Source organism: Ambystoma mexicanum, chromosome 3q (assembly GCF_040938575.1).
Source record: "Ambystoma mexicanum isolate Mex_15411 chromosome 3q, UKY_AmexF1_1, whole genome shotgun sequence".
NCBI classification, from domain to species: domain Eukaryota; kingdom Metazoa; phylum Chordata; class Amphibia; order Caudata; family Ambystomatidae; genus Ambystoma; species Ambystoma mexicanum.
The window spans coordinates 400752594-400776592 of record NC_090926.1 but is presented as its reverse complement, the minus strand read 5'-3'; the positions used below and the strand labels follow the sequence as shown (position 1 = coordinate 400776592).

General features: G+C 47.5%; 1 protein-coding gene across 3 annotated transcripts in view; it reads right to left on the bottom strand.

Annotated features, from left to right (window-relative positions):
* Window positions 1-23999, bottom strand: part of LOC138582632 (TBC1 domain family member 9B-like) — a 1499720-nt gene that overhangs the window by 743994 nt on the left and 731727 nt on the right. For all 3 annotated transcript variants that reach the window (XM_069654093.1, XM_069654091.1, XM_069654092.1), the window contains exon 10: window positions 20619-20833. In XM_069654093.1, the coding sequence (XP_069510194.1) occupies window positions 20619-20833 (215 nt within the window). The remainder of the gene's footprint in view (window positions 1-20618; window positions 20834-23999) is intronic.

Below are 23999 nucleotides of genomic sequence, written 5' to 3'. Positions count from 1 at the left end.
TGTATGCTATGAAACCTGTAACTGAAAATGTCGGGAGTGAAAGTTATGACTTGTTTGTTGTAAAAATCAATAAAAACTATTTAAAAAAAAAAACTGTGGCACATTGAGTACTCTACACAGGAGTACTGTATTGGTTTATCGGCATTGGGAGACGCACTATTACCCCCCCCATAGTTGAACAAGTTACTTTCTTAACTGGGAACATTCTTTCGATGGGATGTTCTGATGACGTATTCCACATCTATGACAGGTAATCACCACAGCTGTGCTGCTTCGGAAAATTTTCGGCGTCTGCGTCCTGCGTCAATGACGACAATAAGCTGTCCTTGAGGGCCTCCGTCAAGCCGACGTCACCGGATGTTATAAGTAGTTTTTTCCACAGAACGTGTGGCACCAATCTTCTGCCAGTCTAACTACAGAAAGCCTTGCGGAAACGTAAGCTGCAATCGCATAAGAAATTATGTAGCGGGGCAGGCTGGGAGGGTACGATGTGGAATACGTCGTCAGAATATCCCATCGAAAGAGCGGTACCAGGTAAGAAAGTAACTTGTTCTTCGAAAGGATTGGTTCCTCCGACGTATTCCACATCTATGACAGACTCCCAAAGCAGTACCAACGTAAGGAGATGGGAAAAGAATTTTAAATTTTCGAATGCCCAATTAAATTGCAGAATAGAGGACCACCTTGCCAAAGACCAAATCTTGCCCATGGATAGAATCCAAGGAGTAGCATTTAACAAAAGTATGGACAGAGGCCTAAGTGGCTGCTTCACAAATGTTACGAATGGGAACACCCCTCTGCAGGGTAGTAGAGGCAGCCACACCCCTAGTAGAATGGGCCCGTAAGCCTACCGGAGGGTCCTTAACCACCAAGTGGTAACATTAAGAAATTGTCAAGATAATCCATCTAGACAAAGTATGTTTAGTAAAAGCTTGTCCCAAACGCCTTCCAGCGTATCCTACAAAGAGCTGATCGTCCACTCTGACTCGGGACATGAGTGAGATGTAGAAACTTAAAGCTCTCCTAGGATCCAACCTATGGAGCCTCTCCTCTTCCTTACCAGGATGCGGAGGAGGATAGAATGCCGGAAGAATGACCTTCTGGCTTAAATGAAATTCCGACACAACTTTCGGAAGAAAAGGAGGACGAACCCTAAGGACAACCCTGTCCTTATGGAACACCGTGAAGGGTGGCTTAACGCAAAGTACCTGCAACTCACTCACTCTGCGGGCAGAAGTAACCGCAACTAAAAATACAGTTTTCAAGGTCAACAGTCTCAAAGGACAAGAATGTAAAGGCTCAAACGGAGCTCCCATTAGGAATTTTAGAACCAGGTTCAAATCCCAACCGGGCACCTGGAAAGGTGACGGTGGGAACACATTAGTGAGCCCTTTCAGAAACTGAGAAATCAAAGGAATCTTAAAATAAGAACACTCCTCAGACGAGCGCTTAAATATGGACAGCTTACAGGCCCTTGTGGGCTAATGAAAACAAAAAAGAGAACCACAGGAATGGCAAATGAAAAAAAATCCACATTCTTAACCCTGCACCAGTCGCAGAACATTCTCCAACGGCAACGGTACAGGGACTTTGTTGCAGGCCTTCTGGCCGAAAGCAACACCTCTATCACGTCTTCAGGGAGGTCCCAATCCTTATACCACAACCTTTCAGAAGCTAAGCATGAAGATTGAGAGACTTGACCTCTGGATGGAGAACCTGACCCCCCTCCCGTGAGAGCAGATCGTCTCGGTAGGGAAGACGGCGTGGAGGGCAGATGGACATGTCGAGAAGGTCCGGGTACCACGTTCTCCTGGCCCATGCCGGAGCAAGGAGGATCATTCGGGAACCAAACCTCCGTAACCTCTGCAGCACTTGCGGAATGACGGGGACTGGAGGAAACGCGTAGAGCAGTGGGAAGGACCACTCCACTACGAACGCGTCCCCTAAGGCACCTCTTGGAGGAAATTCCCGCAAGCAGAATCTTTTGCACTTCCGGTTGGCACTGGTGGCGTCCCCCAAAGGGCAAAGATCTCCAGGAGAATCTCCTGAGCCAGCTCCTACTCGTGAGAGACCGTGCTCTGCCTTCTCAGAGCATCCGGTGCCTCGTTTTCATCTACGGCCAGCTGAACTGCCGAGAGGATGGCCCAGAACCAAAGCTGCATCGCCTCTCTGCACAGAGGGAGAGACCCTGCCCCCCCCTTTTGTTGAGGTAGTGCATGGCCACTGTAATGTCCGTCAGAATCAGAATATTCTTCCCCCGCACAGACGGCAGAAAAGCCTTCAGGGCTAGCCTGACGGCCCTCAGCTCCAACAGATTGATATGGAGTTTGGACTCCGACAGAGACCAACGACCATTGACTGTCAACTCTTTGGCATGAGTTCCCCCTCCCGTGACGGATGCGTCCGTCACAATCGTCACCTCAGGCCAGGGTGGCCAAAATGGAGCCCCCTTCATCAGATTGCCTTCGATGGCCCACCACAGAAGATCCTGGGAGACCGAGGGCAGCACCTGAACGGAATTCGACATCCTTCCGGATGACTGTGACCACTGCATCTTGAGATCCCACTGCAGAGATCTCATCCGCAGCCTGGCCTCTGGCACCAGGAGAATGCAGGATGCCATGAGGCCGAGCATTCTCAAGAACTCGAACGCCGGAGACTCTGGGCATGTTGAAACTTGTTCACCATCTGCAGAATGTGATGAGCCCTCACCTGGGGAGGAAAACGCAGCCCCAGGGATGTGTCGAGCACTGCTCCGATGTACTGGAGCCGCTGGGTAGGTGTCAAGTGGGACTTCTTTAAGTTGAGGGAGATGCCCAGCCTGTGAAGGGAGTGGCAGGTGACTGACAGATGATCCAGGACTTGCTCGGGAGAGCGTGCCCTGATCAACCAATCGTCCAGGTAGGGGTAGACGTGAATCCCCCCTTTCCTGAGATACGCTGCCACCACCACCATGAGCTTGTTGAAGACCCTCGGGGCGGAGGTCAATCCGAACGGCAGGACCCGAAACTGCAAGTGTGAATCGCCAACCGCGAACCTCAGGTACTTCTTGTGCTTGGGATGAATCGGCACATGAAAGTATGCGTCCTTGAGGTCGAGAGACACCAACCAGTCCTGAAGTTGAAGGGCCTGGAGGACTTGAGAGAGAGTAACCATCTTGAACTTGTCCTTCCTGAGGAGCTTGTTCCAACTATGCAAGTCCATGATGGGTCTCAATGCCCAGTCTTTTTCCGGGATCAAACAATATGGGGAATACCATCCCATGTTCCTCTCTGCTACAGGCACCAGTTCTATGGCACCTTTCTCCAGCAGGCATTTGATTTCCTGCGCAAGGCGCGGATCGGGACTCTTCAAAGAGAGATTCCCTGGTGGATTGTCATGATGCCTCTGCCGGAAAGTAAGACATTAGCCGTGGGCTATGATCTCTAGAACCCACACATCTGAAGTAATGGCACGCCATTCTACAAGATGCTGCGCCAGCCTTCCCTCCAACCGGTGAACCATGGGACATGGCCTCATGACTGAGCTGAAGCGGCTGTGGCAGTGCCTGAGGGCAAAGAGGCAACTGCTCGAGCGGCCTTGGCACCCCGAGTACCCTGTTTTCCATCTCTGGTACTCCTACGTTGGCCCCTTTGACTTGCAGCTCCCCTCGATCTACCAAAGGTAGAGTAGTATTGAAAGGAACCTCCCCTCCAGTGCTGTACTCTAGGACGAAAAGGCAGAGGTTGGCGGACTGCATCGCTCAATGACTTCGCTGCAGCCTTCGAGGTCTGTAACCTCTCAAGGCTCTCGTCAGCCTTGCTGCCAAAAAGATGTTCACCATCAAAGGGCATGTTGAGAAGCCGAACATCAGGAGCAAACCCTGACTTCCGCAACCATGCAAATCTGCGCATAACGGTGCTCGCCGCCATGGACCGGCTGACACAGTCTGCTACGTCCAGACCCGATTGAACAGATTCACACATGGCATCCTTGCCATCCTGTACAAGGGCAAGAAAGCCATCCCGTTCCTCCCCTGCGGGAATATGTTCAGCCACTAACCAAACACAATTCCACAGAGTGTGAGTGAAACGTGCTAAGGCACACACAGAGTTGGCTGCTTTCAAAGCCATACTTTCTTCGCCCAACCGACAAAACGTTTGTCGTCCCTATAATGAGGGATCTAGGGAACGAAGCCTGTTTTGCTGGGGCCGTAGCCGCCTGCACCACCAAACTCTCCGGAGCAGGGTGCATGGACAAGTAGCCGGGGTCGTCACTGGATGGGCCATACTTTTTCGGCAACGACTTACCCACTGTCGGGAGACTCTCTGGAGCAGTCCAAGCCGCCGCCACCCTTCTTTGCAAGGCCATATGGAATGGCAGTACCGGGTCAGTTGGTGGACCTTGGTCCTAGATATCTGTCAGGTCATCCTGCAGAAAGTCCACTGGTGGCGCAGACCACCCCAAGTACTCGGTCACCCTCGACATGAGCCGCCGGTATGAAGCCTCGGCGTGCGTGGCAGGTTCAGGCCTGCTGAACTCAACTTCCGGAGAGGTGTCCAGACCACTGGCGCCGTGCAAAGACTGACGCAGGTCTTCCATCTGGCTATGACCAGACAATAGGTCGTCAGGAACCTCATCAGGAACCAAACCTTCCTCTGACCCTTCCTCCACCTCAGAAATATAATCCAGAGGCTGGAACTAATCCTGGAAGAGGGCACAGAAAAAGGCTCAAATACAGGCCTCACAGACTACTTCAGGGCCTTCCTCAGAGTTTCCACCGATGCAAGGGGGAACCTCCGGTAAAGCCTCCACAAAAGGCGTCGACGGATTTGGCGTCGAGCGTGGCGCCGATGGGTTGGACACAGGCCTCGAGGGCAGAGCCCCAAACGTGTCCTTCGACAGCCTCGGCGCTGATGACTTCCTTGGAGGCAGAGCCTCGAGAGAGTCCCTCGACGGACATTCCCGTCGATGGCCTCGACGTCTTCTTAGAAGACCTCACAGGATCCACTGGTCTCGAGGGTGTCGAGGACCGGGACCAGGAGCGGGCATGGCTAGAGCGATCCACCTTGTCTGATCGGGACCTCAAAGGCTCCCGATGATCGCGCCAACCTCCCGAGCCCAAAGGTGTGCGAGCGGTGGCCCTATCACGTTCCCTGATGGCTTTTTTCGAAGTCGCGGACGGAACGGAGCCCTGCGATTGGACAATCGCCATCATCTCCGTACGAAATGCATCCCATTCCGCAGAAGAGGAATGCTTGTTGGGACAAGCAACCCGCTGTCTGGCGGAGTCCTCGGACGAGGAAGGCGACCGGTGACGGCGCTTCCGCGAGTGCCTCGAAGAGGCAGAGGAATTGCGGGAACCACTCTGGGACCGAGACCCCCTGGATTTACGCCGACATCTTGGAGAGTCGCCCCTCGAATCGTCTGTTGAAAGCTCAGCAGATTTCGACTTTTGGGGTTTGGAAACCCTACCTACAGAAAGCTTCTTCTTCCGCTCCTGCAAGACCTTTGACGTTAACGACCGGCAATCGTCACAGTCATCGGTGGCGTGGTCCTCGCCAAGGCACCAGAGGCAGACGTCGTGCCGGTCCGTAAGCAACATCTTGGAACCGCAGTCCCTACACTTCTTGAATCCCGACAGCGGGGTAGAAGACGAAGACATGATATCTTCACAAAACACCAAGTTCGAAGAACTGATAGAAGTAACAGAAGAACCGCAGCGCGCCGAGATCTCTGAAGCGAACATGTTCGCGGAAAAAACGGAACTGAGGCTACGGGCATCATGCGTCCTACTTATAATATCCTGTGACGTTGGCTCGACGGAGGCCCTTGTCATGATCTCTGCTTCCAAAAGGTCAGGGTTTTCCCAACTCCCTTGGAAGCAGATCCATAACCCAGGTTCCGAGTGCCAACCAGTCCCAATTGGGACCTTTTGGACCCAGTCCTGGCGCCAGTGGCACCAGGCTCATAAATATGCCCAGTCCCAGCGCTGGAAGCGCCGGGCTCATAATGCTTGGGTGGACTTACCTGCAGCAGACCATGCTGCTTACTTGCCTGCCAGTTGAGCCTCTGATCCTCTTCTGTTTGGAACTACTTTTCCTGTTGGGTGGGGCTGGAGCCACTCCCTAGATTCAGAACACTGGAACTCTTCTGGAAGGCAGGAACTCTTTTCTTACCAGGAACTCTTTTCTTACTTAGGCGTGGCTGTGGAAGGAGACATCTAAGCACTACAGGAGGCTATTTAAACCACACCCGGTGGATGAATCTTGCTTTGCGTTATTCTGCAACCTCTGCAGCAGAACGCTCATCGTGTCTTCTGCATCCGGTCTTGGGCCTAAGGAAAAAGGCTTACCATCCTGAATCCAGTCTTCAGCAACACCTATAAAGACAAGAAAGAACAGGTTAGCATTCCGGCATCTGAAAGGCAAAGGCTTACCTACTCTTCGTGCGCTCCGGAGGTCTTCACACTGCATTCCGGCATCTGAAAGACAAAAGCTTACCATCTCTTCGCACGCTCCGGAGGCCTTCGGCGCTGCATCCCGCATCTGAAAGACAAAACAAGGTGCGTTTAAAGACATTGGGGAACTTTAATACTCACGTGCCATTACTCCTTTCCACATCTAATCCAGTGGGTATTCCGGCACCCTGCAGCCGCTCCGAACTCGTACCTGCAAAATAAAAGGACAGTTAGAGCGCATCGTGAAGCAGGCAACAAGCGCTTACTTACGTGCTTCCAGGCGCTTCTATTCATCACACGGGCTCCATCTTCAACTCACTTCAGCCCGTCATCCGCCATCGCCGGAACCCTGCAAAACAAGAGACATCATTACTAAAGACTTTAAAGACATTTGAATAACTCGAAACTTACCGTTCGTGCAGTAAACGACGGACAGCAGTCCTCTGAAGTCAAGAGGCCTGCGCTACCTATCCAGTGAAGAAACTGGTTACAGCACCCTGCCCCGAGGCAGATGGAGAGCTCGGCATTCACTTACCTAAGGTGAGAGCGTTAACCTTTGGGGGTCTACAGGAGAGGAGAAGAGGAAAGAGATAGGGACACCCCAATAACCCCTGTTCATTAACCCCATATTTTCTATCTGCAGATATCTTACACATCACCTTTGAAGATACGGTAGTCGCCCAGTCAAGACCGGCGCCTCTGCGAGAATCAGGTGAGCGTTACAGCCCTCGAGGACAGCTTATCGACGTCATCAACTCAGGATGCAGACGCCGAAAATTTTCCGAAGCAGCAAAGCTTTGGTGATTACCTGTCATAGATGTGGAATACGTCAGAGGAACCAATCCTTTCGAAAGATTAGATTGGATACATTTGATCGGTATCCCCTTGCTAGGCTCTAGAGCGGTGTTACCGAGATGGGGCCAGATGCGGGTTAGCCCGAGATCCAGGGATGGAGCTGGGCGCCAGTTGGGGTTGGTTAGGGGGGAGGAGGGGAGTTAATTTAGTTTTGAGTGGGGTAAGAGGGGAAGTTGGGGAAGGGGGCAGTTGAAAGGAGGCGACCGGAAGAGTCCACAAGCGCAACACAGTCTAAACAGAAGAGCTGGGCAACAGTTGGGGACGGGAAGGGTGGGGGGAGGGATGGGAGTTGGTGGACTTGCGTTGTTATTTGTTAGGGAACGAAGCGGTTGATGAGGAGGGACGGGGGATGGGGGGAATGGGTATGGTCGAAATATGGGGGACCTTAAGATATTAACCTGGAATGTCAGGGGGTTCAACAGTTACTTGAAGAGGAACAAGATTATGATGTACTTAAGAAGGCAGAAAATAGATATTGCCCTAATACAGGAAACACACCTCACGAAAGAGAAGCAAGAGTTAATACAGAGGAAATGGTAGGGGACCATCATAGGCGCAACGTACTCAGCTTATGCAAGAGGGGTGATCACTTGGGTAGCGCCACATGTCCCTTTCCAGCTGCTACAGACCACAGTGGATACAGGCGGGAGGACGGTGGCAATATGGGGACTGATAGAAAATAGAGAAATATGCATCATCAATACATATGCCCCGAATCAAGACAGTGGCTTATTTCAAGACCCTATATAGTAAAATGAGCCCGGGGGTGCGGTTATATGGGGAGGCGACTTTAACTGCACGGGTAGACAGGTAGACAGGTCAGACAGGAAATTAGACAAACCCACCCCCGCTGCCAGAACCCTAAAGACCCTATTGAGAGACCTCCAGCTAGAGGATATGTGGAGGCTACACCACCCACATGACAGACAGTACTCGCATTACTCAGCCCCACAAAACTTGTACACACAATTAGATTATATGTTCGCCTCACTGAAGATGACCGGGGAAATAGTACGATCAGAATGACCACTCGCCATTGGTTTTGACATGGCAATATTCGCCCCCAAGAGCTAGAATCCCAACGTGGCGACTCAGAGCTGAAGCATTGAAAGACAGTGTTCAGGGAGGACACGAGAGAAGAAATTATAGAATATTTTAAAAATAACACAGAGTGTTGAATCGGCCGGCACCCTATAGGAAGCATTTAAGGTGGTGACGAGAGGATCAGCTATAGCCACATCCAAAGGGCTGCAGTGAGGCATACTACGGGAACTGCAGAAGGCAGAGGCGAAACTAAAGCCAGTCTTGGGTAGAGGAGGTAACTCCCAGGAGGATGCTGAAACCATAAACCAATTGCAGCAGGAATGTGCAAGCACTGGGAGAGATTGTGCAATCTAAACTATAACAAATACATAGAGAGGCAACACGCTGGGGTAGACAAGCCGGGAAGATTGCTGGCATGGTTGTATGAAAGTGAGAACCCCAAACCAACGATCAGAGAAGTAATGGGGGACAGTGGACAAATATTGGATACCCAAGAGGGCGTGAACGGAGAGTTCCTTGAATTCTATAAACGATTATACGGAGACACAGGAGGTGGCGAAGGTAGCGAAATAAAGGAAACACTAGACGATATTGGCCTGCCTGCCAAAACTAATTGCTGAAGAGCGAGAAGACCTAGATGCCCAAATTACATTGGAAGAACTAGAAGCGGTGGTTGAGCATCAGTAAGACCCCAGGAGCAGATGGACTCCTCAGTGAGTTCTACAAAATACAAATTTTGCCACAATTCCTGAGAGAGGCGGTCATTATCCCACTCCCCAAACCTAACAAGCCAAGCACGGACTGCGGGTCGTACAGACCGTTGTCAATGCTAAACCAGGACAGCAAGATACTCACCGCTGTGTTGGCAAATAGAATGACACAGGTCATAAGTAGATTAATACACCACGGTCAGACCGGATATGTCCCGTGCAGAAGCATATCTGACAATCTCAGACGACTCCATCGGGTCATAGAACACACAGAAGGAGACTCGAGCGAGATTGCAATTATATCACTAGATGCAGTGAAGGCTTTTGACTCCGTCAAATGGCCTTGGCTGATGGCAGCCCTAAAAGAATATGGGATGGGACCTGGTTACCTTAAATGGGTGAAATTACTTTACAGTTCACCGCTAGCCAGAGGTAAGACGGGAGCGATCATCCCGGAGAGGTGGCAACTCAGTAGGGGCACTAGGCAGGGGGACCACACCTAATTTCACTATACGCAGATGACCTGTTAATATACTTGAGGTACCCTGAGGAAAATCTTCAATACAGTCTGGAAGCAATGGAGCGATTTGCGTCGCTCTCTGGCATTGCAGTTAATCCTAAGAAATTGTGTATATTCCCCCTGCTGAGGTACATAGGGGTCCCGTGGGAACAACTGCCAGTCTTACAGATACCTTGGGAGACCAGCACGGAAGCAGAATATAAACATAACACAGTGAAAGCGGTAGCGAACACTGAAAATAGCATGAGGTTCTGGACTAAGCTCCCCTTGGCTGTGATAGGGGGGGAGGCGCTGTTGAAGATGGTCGTATTGCCTAGACTACTACATTTTTTTGGGAAAATACCATATATGATACCAAAGCGCTTCTTTGTCAAACTCCAGAGCATATGCAGGGGCTTCATTTGGCGTGGAACTAGGAACAGAATTGCCCTATGAAAGTTACAGAATAAGTATGATAAAGGGGGTATAAAACTGCCTAACTGAGATCTATTATTTGGCAGTCAGTTGCAATACATGGCCAAATGGTTAATGGAAGACTCGACATCGGAGTCCGGACTGTTGTGATCAGAGTGTGCCCCGTTTTGTTCTGAAGGAATTGATATGGCTGCCCGAATCTGAGCTGAAAGAACCCCCGGGTATGTTGGAATTGGGATGGAAAATATGGCGCAAGGCCTGCAGGTCATGGAGAACCCAACCCTGTGTTCTCCGCAAGTGCCGCTGGTGGCATTGACCGGAGGAGACGTGCAACTGAGGAATACGATTCGCAGGCACTGGGAACCTGTGGGAATTGCAACAGTGGGAGACATATGGCAGGAGGGGGAAGTAAAGGAATTTGGGGCGCTGGTAGCAGAAACGGGTTTACATGTAGGGCAGTATATTACTCATACTAGATTGGCATGGCGGATCAGAGAGACATGGTCCGAAATCATGCTGGAAGATCAACCTGACATGGCCATAGAATGATGTATGATGTAGCAGAGGGAGGGCATGTGGTTTCTCGAATCTATGGGCTGCTGATGTCCTGAGTACGAAGGGAAGTGGCCCAATTAAGACAAGACTGGGAGGAGGAACCCGGGGAACTCATGAGTGATGGGTTATGGAAGCGGGCTCAAGGGTATCATAAAAAAAAGTATCCAGGAATGCGACGCTAAAACAAATACAGCTATATGTAACCCACAGGGCATATATGACCCCCCCCCCAAAGGATAGCTCAGTTCAAGAACACTGAACGACAAACATGCCCCAAATGCAGGGAAGAAAACGCAGGGATGATACACATTTTTTGGGCATGTCCATAAATTGGGAAGTTCTGGGGAGAAGTAGCCCACCGAATAAATGAGAAAGGGATGAGGCTAAACGTTGAATCAATGTGGGCATGCATGGTAGGGGGGTTCCCTAGACCGCGTCAATTGAAACATGTGAGCAAACTTAAGGACTTGGAATATATATTTGCCAAGCGCAGGATTGCCATGGGATGGAAAGCATGCAATAGTTGGAGTGCTCTCCAGAAATGGACCGAAGCTGAAACGGCAATATGGAATGAAGCGGCCACGGGGGGAGGGTCCACCCAAGACTGCTTAAGCGACCATGAAACTTCTGAGAATACGGAAGGGGAGGCTCCCCCGGAGGAGAGCGAGGCAGAGTGCGAAGTGGAGTAGGCTTGAGTTGGTGGGAGGGCAAGGGGTAAGCAGTAGATACTTAACGATATGTACATGATGCTGAAGTATAATGACAAGTACTGCTGGATTTGTTGAAATGTTGTAAAAACCAATAAAAATTGTTTTAAAAAAAATGTGGCCAATAAAAATGTGTACCTTTTTCCCAGGGGGAAGTCACCCCCTTTGAGGCTAGGGAGGTGTGACCGTTAAGCAAGACCCTTCCTATGGTTCGGGGAAAGCGGGACCTCACTGGGAGCGACTCCCCTCTAGGGGACAAGGACTCCTATTCCTACAAGGAACTCCCTATGAAGAATACACTGTCCGCATGTATGGCAATAGAAGAGACAATGATACTTCTGTTTTGTATTCAACGAAAACTGACACTGCTTTTATATCGTTGGCTCAAGGTAATACTGGCAATTCCTTTGAACTCAGCAACTGACAAAAAACAACACGCCCCTTTGAAGTACAGCAGTGAGACTAAAGGGACGAGGAACCTTGAATGGAGGAAGAAAAATCCTACGCAGAGGCGAGCCTCTGGCGTACAGACGTCCTGGAGGGGCAGAGCCACGTTACACCGTGGAGCCAGCAGTAGGTTGGAGAGAAGACAGACACCGGCGCTGAGAAAGATGATACAGCCAAGAAAGAGATGGTGACCAAAGGACCGTCTTACCTGGTGGCATAACCACGCTGCAGCCATGGCGGGTCTGGGACCCAGGAAACTACGCCGAGGCCAGGTCACAACGGAGGAACGAATCCTCCACATGGAACGCAGAGACTGCGGAGGCAGGCAGGAGGAGAAAAGCAGATGTTTACATGCCAACAACGCCGTGGAGAAGGGTGAATGGCAACATCCTCCCTGGGACGCCATCCTGCTGGTGCACACCCGAAGGCAGGGAACGTACCAGGGTTGCCCATATTGGATGTAGGTAAGCAGAACTAAACAGAGAGAAAGAAACTGACAAGGATGTTTACAGGACCCCTAGAAACCAGAGTATTGAATGTTGTCAGGAAACAGCGATACAACCAGAGAGGTTAAGTAAACTTGAAATCCAGAAGGGGCCTGGAGAACCCTTGCGAAACCAGTGACACTTGTAAAAACAAAGCAGAAGGAAACCTGGAGGATTCATTCCACTAGTTTAAGATATAAAACCAATACAAAACAATAGAGCGAAAGTGGCCAATTTGGTGGAAAAGGAATAAGGAAAATATTCCTGACGTAACACACTTGAGACATTTGACTTATACAGAAAACTACAAGCCTTTTTGAAGAGGCTAACAGGAGAGCTCAGAACATTTTGTTTCTGAACTATTTGTATACGTACTGAAAACCACACCTGGCCGAACAAAGCCTGAGATGAAAGGCTGTTATTTTGGCTTATTTTATGTTTTTGCCATAGTGGTAGGGACAGATTGCAATTACGTTTGGACAGAGGGCTACTTCTGATTTTGACGACAGACAAATTTAGTTTTGTACATAGGGAGAATATAATAAACACCCTTGAAAAGTCATCCTCTAGTCCCGACTCCTCCTCCTGGTTCGCCGCAGTACTAAGCACCATATACTAAAACTTCTCAACACAAGCCCTAGTTTATACCAAGTCCCCCAAAGAATGAGCTGAACCACTGACTAACAAAATCTGATATAGTAGAGAAGCCCACAGCCCATCTCAGTTAAGATTCACTTGATGTTCAGTGTTACAGTAAGTTCCTTTGAATTTGATACACATCCCAACATCTGGCATTTGTCTGGTCTTGTATTAGTTTGGCATAGATAATTGGGAATGAGGTATGTAAATCAGATGCATAACGGGAAAAATATGCTACAAAGTGAATGGAATTGTGAATGAAAAGAAATCAACGACTATGCGTTCCCTCTTCCCCCCCAAAAGCACAGAAAGATGCAACACACGGAAATCTTGTACATTCATCTGTCACAGATGGCCTAAAGAACATGCTAACTCCCTGAGAGGGTTCAAGAGCTTTTATTACAATTTTCATTAGGGCACCACGGGTCATCCATCACTCTCTCGTCTAGAAGAAGCCGCTTCCACCTTAACACAGGCATCTTTATTCCCCCAGGATAGTTTATAGAGCTTATGGTCCTCGGCTGTCTTAGTTCTGTCTCTCTTTCAATGAGGGCCTAAAGTTAATTGCGTTATCTTCCTAATCTCTCTCCAGGACTTCCTAGGCTGGACCTACACTATTTTTGAGGTTACTTCTAAAGGGTTGTAAGGTTGTGTCTTTGAGACAATCAAGCCCCACTTTGTCATCTTCCTCCTGTGACCAGATGTTACTCTCAGCACCTGCCTGTCATTCTAGGCTCCTCCCGCTACTCTCCTTCTTCCAACTCCAGACCACCCTCTCTCCTAGTACATCCTCCTCCTGTCCCTCCCTTAAGTCTTTCTACCCTCTGCCTGTATTCGTCGGTGTTGCCATCTCATGCTTTCTCTTGCCAATCTCCCTTCTCCACTACTTCTCTCCTCTCCCCATACTCTTTTCTCCCTTCCACTAGTACTCTCCTCCTCTCCATTCCACCACTACTCCACCCCTCCTCCTACATATCTTTCCTCCTTTCACTTAGTCAACTTCAACTAACTCCCTACATTTCTTTGTAATACTCACCAACCTTAGATGGTTCCATGTAATATATGATATGGTCGTTTATTTATATAGCGCCTATACACAATGTGTTTCAAAGCGCTTAACAATGTAGCCGCAAAAATGTCTCCTGACAAAAATGTTGCAGTTCTTTGCGGAGACATTATTACATTGAACATGCGGGGCACCGATCCCCATGCATAATGTCACCATATATAATGTCACCAATGGCTTCTCCCGGCGACATTATGTATGGGGACATTATTACCTGATACCCCTTAGATGCACACTCACGGCATAGTACCACTATCTCTCATCAACCAAAACACTTCACACTCCAGTCCACTGTCCTTTCCCAGTCTGACCTCTTGGTCTGCAACCCCCTCTTCCTTGAATCTTACTTGAACAACCCACACCATCCAGTTTCCCGTCTCCCGTCATATCCCCCCCCCCCGTTTCTCTGATTGGGCTTCCCAATCTCTCCCAGCAATCCTGTTGAGAGGGGTTACAATGGGCAAAATTCATAAAACAGGACTCAGACATGTGGCCTTTTGCTTCACACAGGCCTGCCATACTGGAACAATGGCGGCCTGCACTGGAGAGTGTTCCAGTTCGAGTACGGGGGCCCTGTTGCAGCAAAGTTCATTAAGATTCTGGAAGTCTTTGTTCAAATTTGGAAGCCACTCCGTGGCAAGTTCATGATAGCTTTTATCAGGCCGCTCTGTTACAGCCAGGGGAGCATGGCATATACTGGTGCCACTGACCTGTGCAAGGCGTCCCTGGCGGCTGTGCAGGTTTTCTGCTGTTTGGTCTATGAGCTCTCTCACTTTCAGCTGGCTGCAGCACTCTGATGATTGTAGTTTTCTGCCGAGAGGTTCTGGTGGGCGTTGGCCTTGTGAGTGGTCTGCACAGACCTTGGTTGCACGTGGCCGTCGAAAAGAAAAACCTGCCAGCATTTTGCTTAGGTGTATGGGGGTTCTACAGTGGTACTGCTGAGATGCATACAGACACTTGGGGGGACAGGGACAAAGGCCCTCCCAAATGCCATCTTCCCCTTCTGGGGTAAGAATGGCTCAGGCTTCCACCCTAATAGACCTCCCAAATCAGGCTGAGAGGGGTCCCCCATCTCCTCTTGACAAGGTCGGAATACTGACCTTGTCACACATCACAGACAAAGGTTTCTTACCCTATGTCAGAGACCCCAGTGCCACCTACTTGTACCTCTAATTGACAGCCGTCAGTAGGTTGGGAAAGAATGAGTTGCATGCTGGGTTTGAATTTTTGGCCTGCAATAGTTGCACTGCCTTGTTTTCTTGCAGCTTAGTGAACAACGTCTAAGCTTTGGCAATGCTAAAGTGATATATTAAGCCAGGGGGCTGCATTTGGTCTTATTCAAGGAGGGAAGCTAGGTCCAAATATCAAAGCAGCAGAGGCTGTTGCGTATTGATGTTGCTACTTTTTCCATGTTCAAAGATTACATACCTATTTTGACATACATTGTGACTTTATTTATGTTAGCTTGTGCGTTTCTCAAGTGTCAACAAATAGTTTTGCATTACACTACCCTGTGACATGTAAACGTAGAGAGGTAGGTTTTAGATGATCGCTGTAGTAATATCTGTACTCTTAGTCCTTCAGCCCAGTTGTGGTAATTGTAGGCTTAATGTACTTGGTAACAGTATATATTAATGTAACATGTCCAAAGCATTACTGGCCCTTGTTAGTATATGGATGGAATAGTAGCCAACTTGTGACTTCAGATTTCGTGGGAATCCAGGATTCCTTAGTGAGATAGCTGAGTCACATGGTGGCTAGAACTTAGTAATAAAAGCTGTGCCGGGTTGTCATGCTAAATAAACCTGGATACTTCTTCCAAACGAAGAGCCTTGGGTCTGGACCAACCTTCATTATTATCCACCCACCTACTGATCGTAGACCAACAGAAACACACAGCACATGTCCCAAAGACCTGTTCGACAGTATCTGCCAATGGGGTTGAAACAGGAACCCCCTTAGGCCACCTTATGAGCTAACAGGCTCCCACTAGCACCAATAACAGAACACATCGACTATACACTTCCCTAAAGGAGGTAGCGCGTGTGTGCACACGCACACTCGCGCACTCACAAAATATAAAGGATTGGTCAGGCACCCCGGAATTTGGATGCACGGACAGTTAGTCGTGTTCATAGTAGATGCAATCATGGAAGGGCTGGGTGCAGTGCTATTGCGGTTAACAGGAGAATGGGTAATTATCATGTGTCATGTATCTAGGTTGGTAGTGATGCTGAATCCTGTTATTCTACGATTTAACAAGAACCTTTGGAAGATATATGGGGTGTAGAATACTTTTGGAAATGTATACAAGGAAAAAACAGTAATTTTCTGCACCATAAGCTGCTGGTAAAAAAGGGATGTTAAAACCCACACCCAGAATTGTTTGGTTGAATTTCAGGTTACAAGAAAATGATTACCAAGGGAAATACCTGACTGAAGCTTAAAACAAAGCTGCAGCTTCTTGTGAAGAATGCCCTTTCAATAGCTAGATAAAGAACAATTATGAGGAAAAAAAGTGTTGCTACGAGTGAGAGGATGGTGGATGCATAAATAATTAAATAGGAGTCGATGGAAGTATAAAGACAGGATCCAGATTTAGTCAGTTGCTCAGTGGATAACAAAGGGGCCCCAAGCAGAACTTACCAGATGACTCTCATGCAATGCATTACTCAGAGCAAATGATTTGTGGAATGGTTCAATAGAGTGGTCACATGAATTGGGAAGCAAGCTGTAAAAAACAGCCTTAATACATCTAAAGCAGTAAGGGAGAAGCTGTGGAGTGTAAGGCCAGAACCTTCTTCAGTGACTAATAGGTCAACTTTAGTTAATGCGGGGAGGCATGGAAAACTGCCAGTTAAATCCAGCATTGGTAAATGTCACTTACACAAGCAAGGCGGCGACTGGGTGAGCTGAGAGGAAGAATGTGGAATGCAAATGAATTATAAATTGAATAATGATAAACGTGTCAAAATAGGGGAGAGGTTTTCTACTTTGGAGATAAGGTGAGTGTAAAGAAAGGATTAAGGCCCATTAAAGGGCTATTATCCATTTGTTATACCAATTGAAGTGACAGAAGTATTTTCCAATGCTGTAAGGGCGGGGAATGACTTGGTATGGAACATCAATAGAAGGCCAATGATTGTGGGAGTCGAGTTATATCGAGAAAGAGATCACATGAATTGAAGAGCATGAATAGGCAATGCATGGAAGGGTACCGGTATGGCCCCCGACTTTGGGCATCTATCAGTACATACTGAGACAATTAAAGATTGTGGTGGCCCATTTGACTGTGTGAATACAAAATCTATGGTAACAAGTTGAAGTTGTTCAAACTCACATTGCCCTTTTCAAGGTAGTTTTGTCAAGGGACTGGGGGGAGAAGATCTAGTAAATGTAATATATTCAATGCATCACAGGCCCCTACTCGTAGACAGATGGAATAGTAGTCACTTTCGTACTAATTTGTTATGTGAGCTAAGATTCTTTAGAGTGGTGAGGGGTAGTTGAGTAGGTTTGTGGCTGGATCCATACACTGAAGGCTGTGCAGGGTCATCATGCTAACAAGAAGCCTGATGTCATACAATATGCTGAGCAGTATTAAAACCACCACTCAAGCCACTCTGTTTCCTCATAATGAGGATAGTGTGTGTTGTGAGCTTGAGTAAGCTTGTAATGCTCTCTTTTTCTTGAAGTGCTAGTGCGCCAGTTCCTGTAGAAGGCAGGGTTAAAGATTTACCCATGCCTATAGTTGACGGGGTAGAAGGACTATGAGTGGAGATGCTATTGACTAACCTTTCTAGAAAACAAATCAATGCCACCTTTTGAAAGCTCCTCAGCTACTTTCATGCGATTTGAACAAGTAAACTCATTTAAATTTTAAAAGAGTTGTGTCCAACCGACAACACATGTGGCAAAAGAAATAGGTTTTACCTTCCTTGATTGAAGTGAGGAAGTGGTTAGGATAGATCCATATAGGTCTGAAGTATATATCTACAATTCAAAAGTGTGTTCCTATCTTGGAACAAGCTAAACAAAAGTTGTTGGGACAAAGGGGACAAGAAGGGTTAGATGGAAACTAAGGTTGTTCCTCTCTCTTCCAGGAAACCAACACTGAACAGTTTCTTTGTTTATAACTTCCTCATCCTGATAAGGAGTGTCATGATTCCTGCCCCTCACGTCCCCAGCCCTCCAAGATATCAGGCTGGAGCCAGGCCACGATCACCTACATGGCCTTCAAGGGCCTCTCCATCCCTCCAAAGACCCACTTGGAGTCAGACTTGGCGCTTGTGGCACCTGACTCACTCACTCCCATAGTAGAACATTTGGGATTGGACTTGTAGTGCATTGATGGGGACAAGATGGATGCCCCCACATATTTCGGTTCCCAGAACTGCATGTGCAGTCTAGTCTTTCGGGTGTGGTTCGGCCCAGAGACACCTGGGATACCCAGAGACTATTTAAGCCACGCCCAGGCTGAGAAACATGCTTTGTGTTTTCTGCACCTGCAGCGTGACACTCGCCGTGTTCGGATCGGTCTCCAGTAGGCCTGCATCTTTCTTCTGCGCTCAGCTCCTGCAAGAACAAGAACACCGTTAGCAACAGCCTTACCTTGCGGCGCTTCTGCCCATCATTCATCGCTTCTTCTGTTCTGCGGGCATCTTTGGCAGTGTCATTCCCATCCCGGCACGCCGCTTCCTAAGAAAAAGGGAAAATAACAGAAAAAAGGCATTAGTAAGCATTCAGCAAATCTTTGCTTATTTTTAAAGATTTTGTGAGCTTCAAACGCTTACCTGAATCCCAGCCGCTCTGGGGGAACTCTGTCTCCGGAACTTCTCATCCATCTGCAAGAGGGAAAAGACACTCCAGGTTGGCGTGGAAACATCTAGAGGCGCCACATACTGCCCTTACCGCATTTCTTCTTCATAACCGACATCCACGCTGAAAACATTGCGGCACCTAAAAGACACAGAAAAAGAACTCAGTTCAATACAAATATGAAAGCGTCGCATCGCGCTCTTACTCACCTTCAGCGCTACTCATCTCAGCAGCACGTCACCATCCCCGGACGCCGGCCATCATCTAAGGAAGGAAAGGAACGAAGTTAGAGAACTGTTCAAAAGACTCATTATACTTACCTGTCGGACTCTTGCCAGTGAAGTCACTAGGCAGCAATGAGCCAGCATCAATCAACGTGCCTCTACGCTGAAAGCAGGACGGAGAGCACACTTTCCAAGAAAACAAGGCGCAGTCTCCAGTCGAGTAGACTCCAGGGAAGGGTTTGAGGTCGTAAGAGGTCAGAACAGGCTAAGTGACGTCCCCGTGGATACCAGGTGAGCGTTACAGGAGGGGATAAAGATGAACCCTTGTAGGAACTAGACTTCACTACAGCACTAAGGAAAGTACTTATCGGAGAACAATTTATACAAAAGGTGTTAGGTTGGGTGAAGCTATATGCTTTCATTTCTAGTAGGGGTTCTGGCCTCCCCCAGGAGCCCTACTTTTAAAACACTCTCAGGGATATAACGCAGAGCAAACGTCCATCTCAGATTGCTCAACTCACAGTCAAAGTGGTATAGTGCCCAACTGATTCTTTGCCTGGCTCACCATTACAGGCATACAACACCCCATTTACAACTTCTAATTCAACCAGGAGGATGGTGCTTGGCCCACTTCTTCCTCAATATACCTTAACAGGGATATGTCGCCAGGATCACTGTTTGGGACTCCAAACAGGGCAGGTGCCTGGCCCACTTGGTCCTCCTCCAAGGATATAGTATCTAGCACACCCATAAGAGATATAGCACCCCACTCAACCTTTCAGAAGCACATTGCCCCTCTCACTCGTCAGCAATATCACTTCCTGGTAGAAGCCTAACACCATCTCCCAACATGTGTGTGATATGTAGCCTGTGCCCAACACTGCCTTCCACTTTCCTCTTTCTAGGTCTTGGATTTCCAAGACCTATATTTAATGTGATCCAACTGGTTTGTCATTGGTTGCTGTTTTAAGGAGCCTTCAGACAGGCGTATTGGCTCTATGAAGTATGTTTGTTGCAAGTCTGCGGCTTCCCATGGCAGAAAAATCCTGTCCTCCATCTTAGTTTCAAACTAATACTGTTTCTGTTCAAGGACCTTGCAATTCCTTAGCAGCTTATGTTCCCAAATCCACTAAAGGGCTTTATTTGCTAGGGCCATTGATGCTTGCATGGTAGTGGTAAGAGTTGTTGGGAGTTCCTGTTGATGCATGTGACCCTGTGGCAGTGCCTCAAATCTCTTTCTTTCCAGTCTGAGCCATAAGGTAGTGGGTCAGTGCAATTTCTACATTTGGATCCCTGGTAGCACTCCGGATCCTGAAGTGCTGGTTTCTCTGTTGGAGTGCTTCGCCTCAAGATGGATCTCAGGGTTTCCATGCAGCTGCATATACAGAAGGGCTATGGTTTGGGGGAAAGGGGTCCTGCATTTCCATAGTTTTCCTATTAATAGAATCAAAGCCCTTCTATTCTATGCCTCTGGGACTGACGATAGGGCATGGACGATGAGGGGCACTTCCACCAGAATCCCACTTCATTTAGCTCACGCTTGATGATGATGCCCTGGTAATCCCGTTTTCTTCGACTGCCAAATCACTTGATTGCTTGTGATGGAATGAGGCATCTGACTTCATCCCAAAGTTTAAAACAAACTGCCTCATGTTTATCTTCAGAAATAATGCAGCATTAAGTTCATAATCTTACCTGGCAGTATCCAATGTTTGGATTTCGAAAGGCATAGGCAGTAAGCACTCTGCGTAGGGCCGCAATTCCCATTTCATTCTGGAAGGCGGGGTGCTCTGGCATGGAACGGTGCAGGTCCCGCTCTATCTCGTCAGTGGCAAGGTTGCATTTTCCCATGGACTGTTCCACTAGATCAGCATAATAGCCAGGGTGGGTCACCATCTCGTTCCAAGCCCCTGCCATGTGGAAAAAAACACTGGGGTTTAATGGGCAGCTTGCAATTGGGTTATAAAAATAAACAGCCAAGAGGTGACCTGCAGCCGCAAATGTCACTTCTTATCCTGCGCACAAACACCACATCCTACACAATGGAATGTTTGTGGTGCAAAAGTGTGACTTGAATCCAGAGCTTTACAGCAAACTATCAGCAGCTGCTGATCTGAATGCAGGCTCCTGGTAAACACTGCTTGCTGTTCGGGAGGTTTTGCTGAAACGCTCTGGTGAGCGGTTCAAGAAAAGCAAATATGTCATTTGTGCACAGGATGTCCACCAGGTTTGGGCAAGCCGTATCAGAACATCCTGGCTTTGCTCTTAGGAATGGAGAGGAGTGCCCCCAAGGGACAGTTAGCCTCACACAAACACAAAACAATCTAATCTACAAAACATATACTGAAAATATACACCCAAAGTCCTGTAGGAGTAAACAAACATTAAGATGTGCACTTTAGGTTAGTAAAAGCGCACTTAAAGACTGTAAATGTTCTAGAGAAGACCATATTCAAAACGTACAAGCAGTACAAAACCACAGGTACAAACTAGTATAGTATTTGTCAATGAACAACTCAAAATGCCAAAACTATTGGCTTTGCCAATGTCTGTTCGATGAGTTTCCTAGTAGTATGTGTATATGTTCATATATCATGTTTTACTTTTAAAAAGGGATACAATGTTATGATTATTTATCAGAGGACAAATTCAAATCCTGAAACATTTAGCTTTGCCAATGCGCATAGGTTATTTATTTTGAGAGTGATTGGTGGTGAACTATTGGCTCCGTCAGTGCTTGCTATTGTGTACAATTTGACATGAGTGATGACCATAGAAAACAAAGCTGCAACAATTTAGCAATGAGGAACTGAAAATGGCAAACCCTTTGGCTTTGCAGGTGCTTGTTTTTTCTTATGTTTTTTTTCTCCAATCAAATCTTTTTACTGAGGAAAATTCAGCCACAGAGAAATGACAAACCTTTGTCATAGCAACATCATAATGATGCAACAATTGTTATCCAGGAATCAACAGTAAATTATACAGAATTAGAAGCATACAGTGTGACATTTTGGCCAATTAACTGCTCAATAAGAGACCGATGTAGGGCAGCATCAATGAGCATGATCAAATGTTGGAGAACCAGCGGAGGGCAGGGAGTTTACATACAATCCCTGTAACTTGGTACGCATATTCCAATAATAAGGCCCATATATAATGAAATGTGCCTAAGAACCCTAGGCTCGTAGGCATGATTTCTTCTGCCACCACCATTCCCCAGCATTAAATCCAACACTTTGTAATAAAAGGACCATAAAAGGTGGGTTGTCCGTTTTGCTATAGAACCTGTTAACAGGAACTCTCTTTCGCCTGGTCCCACAATAATACAATCCCTGGGTCCCATGGGATGGTCAGCCCAGTAATACCTTTCACTTGTGCAAATAGCTCTTGCCAAAAAGTCGAGTTCATCGAGTTTATCACAAGACCACAATAAGTGAAGGAGGGGGCCCAGAGCTGAGCAGAATCTCCAACATAGCGGAGAGTAGGAGGGGTTGAATTTGTGTAGCTTTTCTGGGGTGGTATACCATCTATAACAGACCTTCACCACACATTCCTTGTTTTTTACACACCTGGAACTTCCACATGTTCCGTTTTTATATGGTGATTGGTTGTGGTAAACCGAAGTTATGGCCATTTGTCAATAAACAATAATTGTTCATATAATATCTATGCCGTTCATTATTTTGTACGTTTTTATACCACCGATTGCTCACAATAATTGAAGGTATAATAATTTGTACATAAATGAATTAGAAATGGCAAATGTGTTGGCTTTGGTAATGCTCATTATGCATCACATTTTTACACAAGTGAACATATGACCATTTGCTAATGAACAACTACAAACGGTAAATGTTGTGGCTTTGTTCCAACTTTGCTTCTTTCATACATTTTTACATGAGCGATTGCTTGTATTAATTGAAGCTTTAGCCATTTATCATTGCACAATTACAAAGTGTGTGTGTGTGAGAGAGGGAGAGAGAGAGAGAGAATACATTACTCACCGTAATCGTATTTCTGATGCTTGTATCTGCTTAGATTCACATGCTATGCGTAGGCCGACCTAGTGGTAGTCGCGCAATATTACATTATTTGTTTTCAAAACCCGACAAGGGACGTCGACTGGGCGTGTCAGTAATACTATACCTAGTGTGACATCCACTGTACCCATTGTCCTTCATTCGTCAAGGTCCCTCAGATTGTTTAGTTTCTGACATGAGGTAGCATGAAGGTGTTAGGGAGAATTCTCTGTTTAGGCTGAATTTCCTAACCTAGTGAGTCCCCCAGCAGCTTTGCTGGATTTTTGGGGTTTATTTTTTTCTCCTGCCAAGAGTGAGACTCTCTTACCCTCACTCTTGGACATGATTTGAGTGTGTTTCTTTGAATCTAGATGTGTTTAATGGGCTATGGGGTCTTTTACTCCGTAGGGCTTCATGTGTTTTTGTGATGTGTGTTACACAGCACCCTCAGTGCAGTGACACAGGGGTGTCATAGTGACCCCCCAGTATAGACTCCATACCCTGGGACTGACTACTGTCTCCCAGGGCATGTAAAGTCACCATTGACTTTACTAGTCTTAAATTCTGAACAGAACCAGTAGAAACCATCATATTGTGGACGTACTGGCTGGGGCAATTCGATTGCCCCAGGGTCTGTTAGTCGAGGGGGCACGTCTCCGTCCCCCCTGATCGAGTTTTGGCTGGTGGCAGTGGATACTACTTTTTATATTCAACCGCGAATATTTTCCTATGGGATTTCCCATTGTTTTAGGCTACTATCTTTATTTAATTGTTTACGGTAGCCTCGAACATACCGCTGGTTTATTTAATTAATATTAATTCTCCGGTTGGTATTTTTTGCCAAAACTTGATTCTAAAATGGCGTTTGTGTTCTCTTCTGTGACTCCAACCCAAGTCGAACCCTTTGTTCCACTTTTTGGCGTGCTTCTCCACAGAAGCCCTCCAAAGTGGTGCCACTCTGTCTGGGGTACTTAGGAGGGGTGGAGGGGAATTTAGGCACCCTGGACTGAGTTGCCTAGGCAACTCAAGTCGCACTCCATCCTGATTGGCCCAAGTG